Source organism: Lampetra planeri, chromosome 5 (assembly GCF_965212315.1).
Source record: "Lampetra planeri chromosome 5, kcLamPlan1.2.h2, whole genome shotgun sequence".
Classification (NCBI taxonomy): domain Eukaryota; kingdom Metazoa; phylum Chordata; class Hyperoartia; order Petromyzontiformes; family Petromyzontidae; genus Lampetra; species Lampetra planeri.
In genome coordinates this window covers 22447554-22465019 of record NC_136111.1, presented here as the reverse complement: position 1 = coordinate 22465019, position 17466 = coordinate 22447554, and the positions used below count along the sequence as shown (strand labels likewise).

The following is a 17466-nucleotide window of genomic DNA, read 5'->3' as shown; positions in this document are numbered from 1 at the left end:
TGGGCTTGGGGTAGCACTGGTGTCTATTGGGTGAATGGAAATTCCACTTTCCCATGACAGGTGTTGGTTTCTACAAATGGGAGGACCAAAGTTGACGTCGCACAAATAGGAGGGACGATGGGTTCACGTCAACTTCAGCACAAGAACGAGCACCGATTGATTCCAACACCGGTGAGTCAGCGTCGTCTCTCACAAGACCCCATCGCCCAATGCCATCGTTGTCAGCAGCTCGTCGGCAGCACCGTGATCTCCGTCGTGAAAAAAAAAAACGCTCGCGGCATTTTCAATAACAGCATCAACGTCGTCTCGCAGCAGTCGGATCGAATCCCCCGAGATGCCGCCGTGAAAATTGAACAAACCGGCGACCCGTTGCGATAGAGGGGAGCCATCGGGGGAGCGGCGGCGGCTGCGTTCGTTCGTCACAATTAGCCCGATAGTTGCAAAACTTTTCGCTTGAGCACGGCGACGTCCCGAAATGACTTCGAAAATCCTGAGACGCATCGCCGAGTCCTCGTGTTGCAGCCGGGGAGGCACGTGCGGGGGAGGAGGGGAGCGTTGCCTCCCGAGCCCGTGCTAGCCTCGTCGCGCGCCCCACGGCCGTGCGGGCTGGTGGCGACCGGTCACCGCAGCGGTCAGCGCTCAGGACATTCCTCACCGATACATCCGAATAGAAGGAAGAGGGCTCCCGTGAGGCGCAGCGAGCGGGGAGTTGCCAACGCTCCCCCCAGACAATTGCTGAATTAATTTGCCTCATTAGTGGGTTCCAAAGTCGTCACGTCGCATTCACTTTGTCGAAAAACTCCAAAGGGAATGTGACCGCTGACGGAGACACTGTCTCCCGGATGCCGGAGCTTGCAGTTTATGCCGAGGGAGGGAGGGAGGCGTCACAGAAGAAGGGAGGGAAGAATTGAGGAGGAGGAGTAGGAGGGATGGGAAGGGAAGCGAGCGAGCGATTGCAAAGATAAATGGGGGCTCTTGTAGCACGTATCGGTACCGCCACCGCTGTCGTCTCGAGTGTTGGCGCAGCATCGTGAAGCGGCCCGGGAGGCGCCGCTTCACGATGCTCCCCTCCCTTATACCAGCGCGGGGCCAAGTGAGGGCCCACAGTGAGGGCCCTCCACGGGGCCCATCGCAGGCCCACCCCCCAAACCCCCCCGCCCCCCCCCCTCCCCACTGCGGCGAAACTTTCATTCAGCAGCGGATGTACGTTATAATGATTCTATGAATACAAATCGTATATTGCATTGAGCGCATCGTATGGTGTCGTGACGCTGTGAAAGGGAGCCGCAAAGGCGAGCGGCTGATGAGCCGTGATAAAGTTGGCGGAGGTGAGAGCAGGAGGAGGGCCAAACATCTGGAATTTCTAGTCGTGTGCGCGTTGCCCCCCCCCCCCCCAATCAAGCATGCTTATCTGCACTCACATCAAAGCACCGTCGGTTTACATTAGCATCTAGCGACCGCACTATCAGTCTGCTGGCAACAAACAAAAAAAGTGATCGCGATTCAATGCTTATCGTCGTCTAGCATTAAAGCAAATCTGCTGCAGGATTTCACGTGGGATTATGCGAGTCTCTCTGCATTGCTGATTCATTTTCCCATCGCCTGCCTCGGCAGCTCGTAGCGAAATCATAAAGGGGGGGCGGGGGGGGCGGTGTGGATATACACTGTACGCACGAGTCCGCACATTATCCCACCGCCATCTATTATTTACTCCCGTATATTTGGTGGGGGGGTGGGGGGGGTAGAAAGACTTGATCGAACTGCGTACACATCGTCAGAGGCGAGAGAAATATATTTGCCTCCGCGTCCGCTCGAGAATTTGCTGGCGTGAGGTCGCGTCGGCTCGGGGCGCGCTCCTCTTTGCTGCATTGTTTTACGAGCGGAGGAGGCGTCGCGGCTGGCACCGTGGGGGCACTGCGAGCTCACGACTACCAAAGAGAAAAACAACGCTCCGTTTGCAACCTTTCCAGATATTTCACAATTTGCTCAAAGTGCCGCGGTGTAAGGTGCAATCCCTCACCGTAAAGTCAATCTCTCTATTTCTCTCTCTGCCCCCCTCTCTCCGCTCTGAAGAATGGACATTGGCCCGAAATGACAGCCGACTGTATTATCTGTCATTAGGCTTTGCTCATTCACCGGCCCCCACTGACCAGCATGGTGAAGTATGGCCAAACAATCCACATGGCCGACATGGCGTGAGTAGGGAGCCCTTCATTTAGCAGCGGATTCACAAAGGGGTGTACGTTAATTATTATTTCAAACGCATTTGCCACTCGACGGATATTTGCTCGGACTCTTGTTCCTGGTAGCCTGGCGGACTCGAGTCCCCGATCCCGAGCCTCACCAGGCCGAGGATAAAATCCCAGAAAACCCGCGGACTCGGCCGGGGTCACCCGGAGACTCATTAGGGCGGGGGAGCTGTCTCGGAGCGCGCTCGCTCAGGAAGCCAAGCGCGGGAAATCGAGGACGGCTCGACGATGCGATCATTCATCTCACTCGGCTCACAAGCCTCGAGTCAGGGCCAGCTGGAGGAGGAGGAGGTAGACGCTGCGACTCATTAGGAACGGTAAAGGGGCCGAGTGCATCTCAAAGCTGCTTGAGTCTCTCTGGATTTCCGCCCCCAAGCCTGGCATGCCCCCCCCAACCTACCCCACTACCCCCCCCCCCATCCCAACACACAGGCAGGCTGCCGTGTCGATATAAGCTGATAAATACCTTCCACAGTTGTTAATTATCCACAGACACGCAGAGCCCTGACGACAGAAATAACCCACAGCCGCCCATTCCTCCACGGCGCGCGAGAAGGCTCCGCCGATCAGTCGGAGGTGAATGTACAACTCCTGCCGCTCGTCAAACCACCCTGGAGTATGGTCAAAGAAGGCTCCCTGCCTCGGTGGCTGACGCGCCGTTGGGATGGCCTCCGTCCAGCCGCGGACCAACAAAAGGGCTGTAAATATTATAATAAATATTAGTTCAATCTTGGGGGTGGAGGGGGTGACTCGGCCAATCATCATCTCTCCCTCCGGCGTAAAAAAAATTGGTACCACTTTGTTGGGAAGTCGACAGTGGCCGTGCTAAGGATAGACTCGCTCTCGCCATAGGAACGTGGAATTTCCACCACTGCCTCGGGCACCGCCACGATGCTCATTTGAGCAGCGAATTCACTTTGCACTTTTCAACATCGAGCCAACATTTCGGGTTGACCACCGAGTCACCATCTCAACGGCGTCGTTGGCCGCACCTGCGAGCGCACAGTGGAGGCCCACATTTGGGCCCACGATGGCACCAGGGCCCTCAAACTCCTCGCGGGATCAACACTGACGTTAGCGGTGCAACTGCAGACAGATCCTCCCCCCCCACCTCTCTCACTGTACCGACATCCAAACGACGCAACGGAGAGGGAATTTAATTTACGACGGAAATATGCGAGCTAATCGGCGCGCCCCATTCTCGCCCGCTTGCCTTTGCTGATCTGGAAGGCAAGGCTGATGGTTTCACGGGAAATGCCTTCCTCTGCCTCCCACAAAAGAATATATATCTCCTGCCACTCATCCAGAAAGTGTTAATGTTGCTCGGCAAGAAAAAAAAGTTGGGCTCGTATTAATGGAGGCTTAAATAGATGAGAGAGAGAGCGAGCGAGAGAGAGAGATGGAGAACGTCGCTGCTGAGAGCCACAGACAGCAGCAGGAATTTCACTAGAGAGCGAAACTGGGCACCGGAAAGGAAGGAGATCCATACCTTCCAAGTTAACGCAGGATCCGCATGAGCTTCTTCACTCCAGAGGTCAAGCACACATGCGCAGGAGGGAGCCCGACGATTGGGAATGCTCAATTATCACTTTGCATCGTCGGCGTTGCTCCCCCTACCCCGCTCGCCACGAAAACTGCAGACCGTGCTTCCTTTTATTCCTCGACTCGTACAACGTGGTGCTTCCGCAGACTTCTAGCGACTAATACTCACGATGCCGTGACCTCTTCGGTCGCTTCAATGGGTGGCTCCTTTCAAATTTTTCGGAGAGAGAGAGAGCGACCGAGAAAAAATTTAAAGCCACCACCACCACCGCACATGCCCGACGCACGCTGCCCGCTGCAAATAATTTTAAGGACGGCGCTCCCTGCAATTATCCACGCTGCATCTGCGAGCCTCCGCACATCACTCGACGAGAAGCGACGTCTGTCCGTGATGGACACTCTCTGCTTAGCCCTTGCCTCATATATTTCTCACGTCGGTGCACAGGCAGACATTGCCGGGCCTCCAGGGTAGGGTTTGTGACGAAGTGAAATGTCAGTCACCCACTACCGCCTCCCCCGCTCCTCCTCCAGCAACACTTTCCACCCTCCCCCCGGACTCCCACCCTCCCTCCGAGAGCCCTCCAACTAGCCTCGTGGTGCACTCCCCCTCCCCTCCCTCGCTCCCTCTCTGCCTCCTCTCCGTACTCTGCCCACTCACCCCCCTACGCCCCGCCTCGCTCGCCGGCGTTCCATGCAAATGTGGGGGGGCAGGGTTCGGCTGGGGCTTGGGGGGGAGGGATTAAAGTGGCGGAGGGGTTGAGAGATTGCTGAGGAGTTAAGAGTCATTATCACTAAGTTTCAGCCCCAGGGCTGGGAAGCAGACCTTTCCTTATCAGAAAGCACAAAGCGTTTATTTTATTTTATTATTTCAGATGCCAAGGCCACAGCTGCGTGTGTATGCGTGTGGACGGCAGGCTGGCAGAGATGGTAGCAGCAAAACAAAAGGATGCGTTCTTATATCTGCATATTTTTTTACGAATTACTCCCAACCAATTCTACGTTATTTTCTTTTAATTTAAACCAATTTCATGATTTAACTTCGTGAGGATTTGTGTGATGCTCATTGTTAACTGATAGAAAAAACAAAACTACTAATTTCTCACGCGACAACCCAGTTGTTTTTTGTTCCGATTGCTATTTGCTCCATTGCTGTACTGTACTTTATTTCGTGTTGTCATTGTGGTGACCCAGGTCATGCTCGCGGATGAGACTCCTCTGCCCTGGCCTCGTGAGTTCTCACCCTGGCCACACAAAATCAACTTGGCTCGACTTCCTGCGTCAATTCAGAACGAGTTAATCTGTCAACGAGTGTGAGGTGTGACGTCTAAGTGTAACGTCAGTCAATCTCTCCAACCCAGGCTCTCTTTATGCTCTGAAGAAGGCCCATTTCCCAAAACGTCAACCTTTCTTCATTTTCCGTCACATTGCTCATTCACCATGGTGTCGCGTGGGGGTGGGGGGGTGACCCTCGTCCACAGGTGAAAGGGGCTCTGGGCAGGTGCATGAAAGTAAGTGTCAACGACTAACATCAATGACTTCCGTTAAGACGTGTTGTGGTTTTAGCCGCCTAACTTTAATAAAACTGAAATGGGGCCAAGGCATTTTCTGAAACCATTCTGAGACGCCGCGTCTCAAACCCATCAGCCCCAGAGCCATACTCAGCCATCGCTGCCACCACAGCCATTAACCAATACCACACCCATCCACCCCCACCAAATACCACACCCATCCACCACCCAATACCACACCTATCCACCCCCACCAAATGCCACACCCATCCACCCCCACCAAAAGCCACACCCATTCACCACCACCCAATGCCACACCATCCACCACCACCACCCCACCCAGCTGCCATCACCAACAACAACAACCACCACCACTGTTAACCACCACCATCAATCCAACACCCCACCCACCCACCACTACCACCAACTACCACCAACCACCACCACTACACGAGAGGCCATCCCTGTGTCACTGAGAGCAGCGGTGGTGGTGCTGGTAGTGGTGCCAGTGGTGGTGCCAGTGGTGGTGCCAGTGGTGGTGGCGGTGGTTGTGGAAGCTGAGACACTGTGGCGGTGCGTGTCCGTGTACCGCCCCTGCCCTAGCCGGCAGTGTCCGCCATGCGACGTTACATCTGCACCGGAGCCACCGTCGCCGTGACCGCCGCGGCTCACGACGATCGTCTGCAGGTGACGACGGTTCAGCCCTCGGGGGCCGGGATCGGCGCTCGGGATCGGCGCTCGGCACTGCAAGACGGACGAGGGGGTTGGCCGTAGCCCAAACACTGCGAGGTGTCGATGGGGGGCAGGGGCACGGCACGTTCATTTATGGCAGCGGCTCTTAACGTTCACTGCAGCCTTGTACCCCTTTGGTTCTCAAGCGTAGAGAAAATTATAATAAATATTAATAAACACAGAGGGTTTGATGAAACAAAGTAGTTGTACTTACGTGCCCGTGCTTCATTTATGGTTCAACGATTTACCTTCTTAAAAAATATCTGGCCACGTCTCGCACCCCCAGGGGGTGCAGCATGCACCCCACGTTAAGAGCCACTGAGTTATGGGCACCGCCACTCCCACTGTAGTTGCGCACGCGTGTTTGGCTGTGTCGATGCATGCCTCCATCCAGTAGTGGACTGATGTACGTAGGCAGGACTGTGCCGACATCGTGATCTCCATCCAACAGTAGGCTGACAAAGACGTTGACATTTTATATAATCATTTATGTGAATTCAACCCCCCTGACCCTAACCCTAACAATAATTTACAGATGTTGGGTCAATCCACTGCTGGATGAAGGCCTGCCCACGCAGCTGTCGGCCATGGGCAGGGGAGGTTTTTTTTATTTTGGCAAGAGACGAAACCGGGAGGGCACCCTCCGTGTCCGTGGCTGCGACGACCTCGCTGGGCCGCGTTAAATGTACGCACGGGATGCGCCCCAGCTGTGCGAGCCAACAACAACAACAACAACTTGCACACCGCCGTGTTGAAGAACAACGCGCGACAGCAAATGAAGACGACGCAGCAGCGAGGGACCAGTCGGGTCGGTCTCCGTGGGAAATGTCAGCGCCACGGATCACGGGACAGGCTGCCCCCCCCCCCCCGGCTCTGCTCTGAGGGGATCGGAGGGGCAAGGCTCAACCACCCCACTGATTGCAGAAGGGCCTCCACTACAGTGGAGCTCTAGAGATGCCCCCTCCACGCTGGCAAGACGTCGTGGAAGAAGTGGGAGTTACCCACACTTTACCCCGCCAGACACGACCTGCCGATTGACCAGCTGCGATGAACCCATGCACACTGCTGCTGGGTGGACTGGGGTGGCAAGGGTAGGAAATTAAGAAACTTGCGTTGTTCGTTCAACTGCTGCGCCGGGAGATCAAATCCAACCGGCGGCCTCTGGATAGCAAGTCCAGTGTGCTCAACTTCACCCCACAGCAGCGTCCCTAGCGACGGATCGCGAGTTCTGGGCCGGTATTATTTTTTGGGTTCTATCCCTGGATCGTCGATAAAGCCCGGAACGGCGTGGGTCGATTTCACCGCCGCACACTCAGCAGCCATGAAATGCCTCTCGATTTTCTGCAGCAGCCCTCGTCAGGTGTGTCCGCTGCAGATGGCCAAGTCATTTATGAGGCTTTTGTTTTCAACGTTCGCTCCACGCTCATTTGAGATGTGGACCGATCGCGACGCGGGCGGCTGTGAGGCTGAGACGCTGCACTGGACTCAGTTTTGGCGAAGCAATCGCGCTGCCAATTACGCTCCCTCCCCCAGCCACTTCCACCATAGTGGCCACGAAGCAGCAGCATCCGTGCGTGCGTCCCACGGACATGGGTCACCGCAACGTACGCGAGATGTGGTGCGTGCCGGAGCGAGAGTTCTATGAACGGCATCTTGTTGACTCATGAGGGCTATCCTGGGATCCTGGTCCGGGTTCATCTCAATTACCAACTGATCAACAAGGCATTAGCAACCGAAACAAATCACAACGTTGAGGGGTGGTAGGTGCGGATTGCTGCATAACAATGGCTCTTCCCTTGACACAGTTAGGTGGCAAGAGTCGACCGTTTTACTTTGAGTGCAATTGAGCTCTTGAGCATATCTGTTTAACTTTTGAAGTGGTCGATGGAGAACTGTTCAATTACAAACCGTTTAAAAATATATATACACTTTGACTTCGCAGTATAACGTGCAGTCGACAACTACGAGTCGGTCACTCTTTCTCTGCTCTGAATGAGGGCTATTGCCTGAAACGTTAGGCTGTTATACATTGTAAGACAATATTAATCGTATGTTACGCACACTCATCATGGTACTGCTTTGTGCGTTTAACGGGATGCCATAGTTTATTTGGAGAGCTCTTGCCAATAACATCTGTTAATCCAGCAGAATTTGTTTGGCAAGCCTGACCTTGCTGATGAGACCCAGAAGGTCGAGACCGTTCCCGAGTTGGCTTGTTCCCACGGGTGCTGCCGGATGGCACCGGTCTTTAAATCCAAGAAGTTGATGGCAAGCAAAACATTTAGCTGAATATTGAGATTTTATATTCTCAGTTCGTTGCAAACTTCCCCACCTCACGCTAACCGCCGCCCTCTTTAGCGGTGTCTGTCTGCCAACGCATCAACGCCTCTAAAAACCGGATTCTCTGGTGTGCATAGTGCGTATGATGGTCTCAGCAGTGCCAAAGTTAATGAGAAGGACCTTTATGGGCGAGGCTGCATTGAAACTAAAAAAATAATTCTCTTTTTCAGAAGCCACAAATTACAGCTCAATGAAGTGGCTTATCACGTGGAAATGTATAGCAGCCAAATTCTCTAAACGCACGTTAATTCTAAATGTGGAGGGAAAAACCGGAGGACCCAGAGAAAAATCCACGCGACTACGGGGAGAGATAACATGCAAATTCCAAATATACAACAGGCCTCAGGGTCGGGATCGAACCCAGTACCTCATGCATACCAGGTGAGGGAGTTAACATCTCGCCACCATGACGCCCCATTTGGCAAGGCCACAGTAGCATTGCCACGTGGCCCACGGCTGCGATCGGGGCCGGATCAACATAAGGGTGACTCAAGGTCGCGACGACTTATTTCACCGCAAACTCACGGCTGCCCTCTTTACCAGCGGACCGCTTATAGCGACGCTTCTTGGTCACTGATCTGGTGGCATCATCCTGGGATAAACCAAACGGCGGGGAGGCGGTTTGTGGAGCACTCGGCCGTTCGCGAGGAGACAAATTTGGAGTGGATATTGATTTTCCACGGTGTAGCTGCGTAGAGCCCTCCCCTCGATTCATCGAGTGCAGTAAAGTCAGGAGGCACTGACAATATCTTGCTGGACAGGAGGCGCGCAACGATGCATCAGTCCTGCAGACAGAATTGATTCCCGCGCGAACCACGCATGTAAGAATCTACGACTTGTACTGTATTAATGTACGCATGGAGCGTTGGGATCGTGTGAGCTGTGTGCATTCGCTTTCGTGTAAACAAATCCTCCACTCACTCGCCGATCTAAAGCAGGAAGACCTCTCTTCTATGAAGAAGACACCGTTGCCTAAAACATTACCAGCGGGGCGCAGGGTCGCGGGGGAAGGCTCGAGGGGGCAGGGTCGAGGGGGCAGGGTCGAGGGGGCAGGGTCGAGGGGGCAGGGTCGCCGGTGCTACCTTCATCGCCGCCCTGACTGCCCCGGGGGCTGCTGCTGCCACCGCCATCGCGCTCGTGGCGCTCCGTCTCGGACGCGGGGGGAGCGGAGGCGCTCATGTCGCGCTGCTCCTCCATGCTGCTCACCGACTCCGACTCCTCATCCTGCCGGGGCGGCGCCACACAAAGAGACAAAGATCGACCCGTAAAGCCTTGAACAGACCGTTGGGGCAAGGGCCGTTCTCGAGCACATGCGCGTACACACACACACACGCGCGTGCGCGCGCGTTAACGTACGCGCGCGCACAGACGCACACACGGCACGAACGAAGACAACAGCAGCTGATATTCGATGGTGACGTCACCACGGTGCTTGTGACAGGATAGGTGCACGTTGAGGCCACGTGACATGTCGAAGGATCGCTGCCAGGAGGTCACAGGAGAGACCCGGGTGCCATGAGTTAGATGACTCACGGAGACAACGACCTACAGAGACTGTTGTGCCAAGTTCTGTGAGCGAGTAATTATGAAGGTCGGAACGGCAGACGAGGGGGGTGGGTGGCCAGCACCATGTCTCCCCAGTGGCGATGTTTACACTCTGCACCAGGCTACTCATTTGAGGCTGAGTCGATCTAGAGGAGGCCCAGGACCGGTCAGATATTCGTCACCGGTATTGGCCATGAGCGGGAATCGAACTTGCGTTAGTGTGCTAACAGCTGCACCGCCGCTCCCCACACACACACTCACACACGTGTGCACTCACGTGTGCACTCACGCACACGCACACACACGCCGCTCTTCAGACAGGGCGCCGCAAACTCGACACCGGGCGACCTTTGGGCTCCTGTAGGTGGAGGATTCGGGGAAGTGCAGAGAGCGGGGAGCTGGAGGTTGGTTGGTGGGGAGTGCGGTGGAGAGATAGTGGACGGAGGAGGGGGGTGAGAGGAGGGGGAGAGGGGCAGCTGAGATGGAAGTGGGGGGGTAGAGATTAGTTTGCACCTACGTGTGCACAGTTTAGGCTTTCACTCCGTGGTGCCAGCGCGTGCGCGCGCGCGGTGCAAAACGAGCCGGCCTGGTTTTTCCAGTGCAGCCGAGTCAGGTGAGGTCAGGTGTTCGGTTGGAAAGCCTCAATTATTCAGCCGCTCACACACACACTGCCAGGTGTACGCCGCACGCGTGGGTCCTCTCTCTGGGTAGCCCGGGCTGACAACACTCAAGCAGCCTTCACACACCACGCACTCCCCATCATTAATACCACTGTCGTCATCAGCAGCAGCAGTCGCCATACAGCCACTGCTGGATGAGGGAGCGGATGAGCGAGTAGTGGGCCGTAAAGGTTGCCAGCTGACCCGGCACAGTTTCGGAGAATTGCCATCTGTGCTCCCGGTGGCACGGATTGATTTGGACCGAGGTCTGTTTGACCCGAGTGTGCCTCGTTGGGTCCACTTTGCTCCCCCACACCCCCCCCCCCCCCCATTATATGGAAGGCCCGCGTAACTGCGGCTTACTCCACAATTATGAGCGCCCTGAGTGGACGTGTCATCCGCTGCTTTGGAACCCGCGTGGGGGTGGGGATGGAGGGAGAGTAACGAGAGGAGACGGCGACACTCACGGCACCTTCGCTCGCTGTTTCTCACGAACTGCGACGAACGCGGCGATGTGAGAAAGGTTACAAAGAGAACTTAAAGAGATGCTGCAAATCCTCGCGACGTCTTCCAAGCATGTGGTGATGCACGCGCGCCTGTGTGTTTGTGTGTGCGTCTTTGTGTGTCTTGGGTGTTTTGTTATCAGCAGAGCGGTGGTGCAGTGGTTAGCGCACTGCCCTATGAACCATGGGCCCCCTCCCCCCCCCCCCGAGTTTGATTCCAGCTCACGGCAAACAATCAGTTGCCACTATCCGAACCGGTTCTGAGCCTTTCCTGGGTCGACTCAGCCTTAAATGAGCACCTGTTGTTTACCTGTGAACGTAAGCCCTAGGAAGTAAAAAGAAAAACAGTCGGCCATGGTGACGACTACACCACGCCATCGTGTGCCGTGTCGGCCTTAATAGGTGCTCGCTAACAGGACTTCCCCCCCCCAACATTCTACTAAAGGCTCCACGGGGGGAGGAGGTTCGTTGTGCTTTATCTCTCGAATCTGCCCCCCCCCCCAATGAGTTCAATACTCAGCAGCAATGCGCTGACAGCAGCACGGGAGGGGTCAGAGCCGACAGCAGCACGGGAGGGGTCAGGGCTGGCAGCAGCACGGGAGGGGTCAGAGGTGACAGCAGCACGGGAGGGGTCAGGGCTGGCAGCAGCACGGGAGGGGTCAGGGCTGGCAGCAGCACGGGAGGGGTCAGAGGTGACAGCAGCACGGGAGGGGTCAGAGCTGACAGCAGCACGGGAGGGGTCAGGGCTGACAACAGCACGGGAGGGGTCAGAGGTGACAGCAGCACGGGAGGGGTCAGAGGTGACAGCAGCACGGGAGGGGTCAGAGCTGGCAGCAGCACGGGAGGGGTCAGAGCTGACAGCAGCACGGGAGGGGTCAGAGGTGGCAGCAGCACGGGAGGGGTCAGAGCTGACAGCAGCACGGGAGGGGTCAGAGCTGACAGCAGCACAGGAGGGGTCAGAGGTGACAGCAGCACGGGAGGGGTCAGGGCTGGCAGCAGCACGGGAGGGGTCAGGGCTGGCAGCAGCACGGGAGGGGTCAGAGGTGACAGCAGCACGGGAGGGGTCAGAGCTGACAGCAGCACGGGAGGGGTCAGGGCTGACAACAGCACGGGAGGGGTCAGAGGTGACAGCAGCACGGGAGGGGTCAGAGGTGACAGCAGCACGGGAGGGGTCAGAGCTGGCAGCAGCACGGGAGGGGTCAGAGCTGACAGCAGCACGGGAGGGGTCAGAGGTGGCAGCAGCACGGGAGGGGTCAGAGCTGACAGCAGCACGGGAGGGGTCAGAGCTGACAGCAGCACAGGAGGGGTCAGAGGTGACAGCAGCACGGGAGGGGTCAGGGCTGGCAGCAGCACGGGAGGGGTCAGGGCTGGCAGCAGCACGGGAGGGGTCAGGGCTGGCAGCAGCACGGGAGGGGTCAGGGCTGGCAGCAGCACGGGAGGGGTCAGGGGCTGGCAGCAGCACGGGAGGGGTCAGAGCTGGCAGCAGCACGGGAGGGGTCAGGGCTGGCAGCAGCACGGGAGGGGTCAGGGCTGGCAGCAGCACGGGAGGGGTCAGGGCTGGCAGCAGCACGGGAGGGGTCAGGGCTGGCAGCAGCACGGGAGGGGTCAGGGCTGGCAGGCCTTGGGCTCGTGGCCACCACCTTCAGTCGACGCTGCCTGGGATCCCGATCGGGAGTGGTCTGCGAGGCTTTCGTGTTTTTTTGACGTCTCTTGAAGTGCACTCGGTGGCCCGGGCTGGAGGGAGGGAGGAATGTATCTGAGGTGAAGAAGAGCGGCCGGCCTCGCTTCAAACACGCCGCCAAATATTGGAACGCCTTGGGGGGGGGGGGGGGGCCGTGAGGATTGGCCGCAGCGGAAGTTCGCAAGACGGGAACAGACTTTGTGTCGAAGTCCAAAGTTTCGTTTCCATTAAGGATGCAGCGAGTGGGGTGATGGGGGGGGGTTGGGGGGGGGGCACCGATCCCAAGGAGGCTGCTCAGCGCGGTGCCCACTCCGCGATGGCCACTCGGCCCGGCGCAGCCGATCATCAACAACTCCTGCTGCTCTTCCTCCTCACCCACCACCCCCTCACCCCTCACCCGCCCTCTCCTCACCCACCCCCTCCTCACCCCCCCATCACCCACCACCTCCTCACACTCCCTCACCCGCCTCCCCCCTCACCCCCTCCTCACTTCCCCCACCCCTCACCCCCCTCACCCCCCCCACCCCTCACCCCCCCTCACTCGCCCCCTCCTTACTGCCCCTCCTCACCCCCCTCCTCCTCTCACCGCCCCCTCACCCGCCCTCTCCTCAGCCGCTCCTCACTCCCCCTCAATGCCCCCGCTGGGTTACAGGGTGCTGTGTGTGTGTGCTGTGTGTGTGCTGTGTGTTACAGGATGCTGTGTGTGTGCTGTGTGTGTGCTGTGTGTTACAGGGCACTGTGTGTGTGTGCTGTGTGTGTGTGCTGTGTGTGTGTGCTGTGTGTGCTGTGTGTGTGTGCTGTGTGTGTGTGCTGTGTGTGTGTGCTGTGTGTGTGTGCTGTGTGTGTGCTGTGTGTTACAGGGCGCTGTGTGTGTTTGCTGTGTGTGTGCTGTGTGTGTGTGCTGTGTGTTACAGGATGCTGTGTGTGTGCTGTGTGTGTGCTGTGTGTGTGCTGTGTGTGTGCTGTGTGTGTGCTGTGTGTGTGCTGTGTGTTACAGGATGCTGTGTGTGTGTGCTCTGTGTGTGTGCTGTGTGTGTGCTGTGTGTGTGCTGTGTGTGCTGTGTGTTACAGGGCGCTGTGTGTGTGTGCTGTGTGTGTGCTATGTGTGTGTGCTGTGTGTGTGTGCTGTGTGTTACAGGATGCTGTGTGTGTGCTGTGTGTGTGCTATGTGTGTGCTGTGTGTGTGTGCTGTGTGTGTGCTGTGTGTTACAGGGTGCTGTGTGCGTGCTGTGTGTGCTATGTGTTACAGGGTGCTGTGTGTGTGCTGTGTGTGTGCTGTGTGTGCTGTGTGTGTGCTGTGTGTTACAGGATGCTGTGTGTGTGTGCTGTGTGTTACAGGGTGCTGTGTGTGTGCTGTGTGTGACAGGGTCCTGTGTGTGAGCTGTATATCAAAGTAACCTTTAAAGTGCATATTTAATGCATAATGCACGCGTGAGGCACATTCGGATTCAAACTCGATTACACTCCGTAAATGGAAGGAAATCGGAAGACCCATACCATGCCGTAACACAAACATGTAAATACTGTACAGTAACATGTGTTGTATGTACTGTACTCCCTAGACCATCAACAGTTCACCACCTGCATTGCGCTGTGACGAACTTCGAGATTCGTGATCGCGTTTCAATAATCGATTATAATCTTGATTTGAAGCTTTCGTGACTGCAGGAATCCATACTCTTTAGTTCTTTCGGTAAAGTCACGTGGGTAGAAATTATTTTATTTTATTTCTACCTACGTGACTTTACCGAAAGAACCAAAGAGTAATAATCGATTATATTATTTATCGCCTTGGTGGCGGTGGTGGTGGTGAACCTCGCGGCCTCGAGAGGCAGCAGAGGTCACGCGAACCCAAGGCCCCTAGTGACCTTTAGTGCGGGCCCCCTGACAATACACAAATGGTGAAAACAACCACCCCACCCACCCCAATCATCAGCATCGTGCTGCTGTCAACCCCCCAATGGTTTCAAATGGTGTGGCGGCCCTCGCACTGATGATGTCCCATCGGCGGAAGTGTCTCCGCCCGGCTGAAAATTAGCAAAGAGAGCACCACCGCACAAGCCCCCCCCCCCCCCCCATTGCATGCGGCGTTTACGCGGTGCGACACGGCGCAACATTCGCATGTAGACGTCTCGACGTGGACTGGACGAATCGGACGTGAATTGTTTTAGCGGCACGGACCCCCAAGCGGAGCGAATTTGTTTCGAGTCAAACTCTCAGATGACTTCGCTCCGTTTGGGTCACCGTTTAAAACGTCAAATCGGCCGTGATTTTTGTTCGGGGCTAAGAGGAGCCGCTCGGTAAATGACCCCCAATTATCACGCGATGATATTTACCAGAGGTGGGACAAAGTCATTGTTATGCAAGTCCAAGTCGAGTCGCAAGTCATCAAATTCATGACTCGAGTCTGACTCGAGTCCAAGTCACATGACTCGAGTCCACATCTCATAGGTGGGACAAAGTCATTGTTATGCAAGTCCAAGTCGAGTCGCAAGTCATCAAATTCATGACTCGAGTCTGACTCGAGTCCAAGTCACATGACTCGAGTCCACACCTCTGATATTTACCACCCCCCATCTCCCCTTGTCGTGCGCGGATAAAGGGCGTAAAATTAGCGCATAGCCACGCGGTAAAGAGAATCCGTGATACTGCCCCCCCCCACACACATACATGTAGTATGTTGAACTTCTTTCGCGCCGTACGTAGCCAACCGTTGCTAATCGGATGCGCGCGTGGGGTGGGGGGAAGGATAACAACGCTAAAGACACAACAAGAAAGCAGTCCCTAAGAAGGAAGACGCCATCTGGTCTGGGCACTGGCAAACACGGTGGCTAACAACATGCCCCCCTTGCTCGCCATTCGTGACCCCCCCCCCACACCCCTTCAGCAAACAGACACCGACTGCGCGTTAGGCTGCCAAATGGTTCCCTATTCTGTGTCAACGTCAACAACAACAACAACGCCGCCAGCACGACTTCTCTCCTCCAGCCGCGGTGGATTCGACAACCACGAGACCCACGAGTCAACAACCTCCCTCTCTCGAAGAAGAAGAAGAAGTCGAAGAGGCATTTTTATTATTATGATTACACGCTTTCCTTTAACTCACTCTGTCTGTTGTTGTTGTATCCTCAAATCTTGTAACTCAATTTTAACCCACTTCCCAATGTGGTATCGACTGCAAACTTAGTATACTTATGTCATACTGATGACAATACTATATTCTATCATAAACAATAAAAAAACATGTTTTTAAACCATCTTTTTTATGTTATGTTTCGGCTAGGGTCTAATTGTCCACGGTCAACTGACGTTGGCTGTAATTGGCCACGGTCCCCTTACGTTATGGCAAGCTTCGGGGCCACTTCCTGGAGTCGTGGAGTTCTTCCATTTCTAGTCTATTTCACAAAAGCGTGTTTTTTAAAAAGTTTTCTTTTTAAATATTACTTATTTTGTGTCTTTGACAAAGAAAAAAGTGGGAGAGCCGCGTCGCACGCGCTCAGAGCGACTTGTAGACACACCGCAGCAGGTACATGACAACATTCTGAGTTAAATAAACAAAACAGGTGATGGAATAAACTACGTCTGTTCACCCCCCCCCCAACATTAGTTATTGATTAACAATACAGTTTGTCTGTTGTACGTATTGTGGTCACCAAGACATTCCACAGAGACACATTGCCGGTCAGATGTTATAAATTGTTTATCTTTGCCTTCAATTACGTTTAAGATTTAACTAAAATAAAAAAAGCCAAAGAACCACACGCGGCTCTGGAGCCGACCCCTGCGCCAGGACTGACTTCCCCCCCTCCCCCCCGAGACAAAAGCACAGCAGCAGAGAAGAAGAGAGCGCCTCGCTCCGCCAGGTAGCTACGGCGATACGGACAGTGCCGGATTCAGCTCGTGCGGGGCCAGTAGCATATGCTAGCAAGGGGCCCTAAATAAATAAAATAAAAACACATTTTTAACTTGCACAGTAAAGTAATTGTATTTTTTTCATTTGCTATGCAGCCACATAATACGACAAATCGCTAACCTTAAACACCCGGTCGGTCATAAAACTTTAAGGCAATATAGTACTATAGTAATAAAGCAAGTGCAGAATCACTGATTCCGGAATTGATAGCTTGAAATAATTTAGCGCAGGGCCCTTGAAAGTGCGGGGCCCGTAGCTACTTATGAAGCTACTTTTGCTACGAGGATCAACCGGCACTCGATAGGGAGCGCTATGCGGTGGGATCCATGCACTCGGCGTCCGAGTGCATCTCAGGACGCGTGGACTACAGAGGAGGGGGAACGTGCATCTCGGGAGGTTGAATAGGAAGGGGGTTGATTTTTTTTTAAGGGCAGGGAAAGATCATTGGAGGGGGAAATGGAATGATGTCACGGCAAGAGTGTAAAGGAGGGAGACGTCGTCCCTCTATCACACACAGAGACAGCCGTCTCGAGGCGAGACTTCATCAGGAGGATGTCGGGAGTGTGGACAGCCGGGACAGCTCAAATTCCAGACATTGGGAGCAGCAGCAGCAGAGGAGCATCCCTCCCATGGAGTGAACCAGACACGTGACCAACCCTGCAGCCGTGACCGTGTTTGTATAGGGTTTTTTAAATATATAGTTTTAGTATGGGGAGGCGTACAGAAAGTCGGATGGGACCCGGCACAATGTAAACACTTTAAGCAGGTGTTACACGCTGAGCGGGCGGGCGGTC

General features: G+C 55.2%; 1 protein-coding gene across 1 annotated transcript in view; it reads right to left on the bottom strand.

Moving 5' to 3' along the window:
* The window catches only part of LOC144719153 (nucleolar protein 4-like), a 141116-nt gene that overhangs the window by 58285 nt on the left and 65365 nt on the right, over positions 1-17466 (bottom strand). Inside the window, exon 5 of the mRNA XM_078595026.1 lies at positions 9454-9595. Within this exon, the coding sequence (XP_078451152.1) occupies positions 9454-9595 (142 nt within the window). The remainder of the gene's footprint in view (positions 1-9453; positions 9596-17466) is intronic.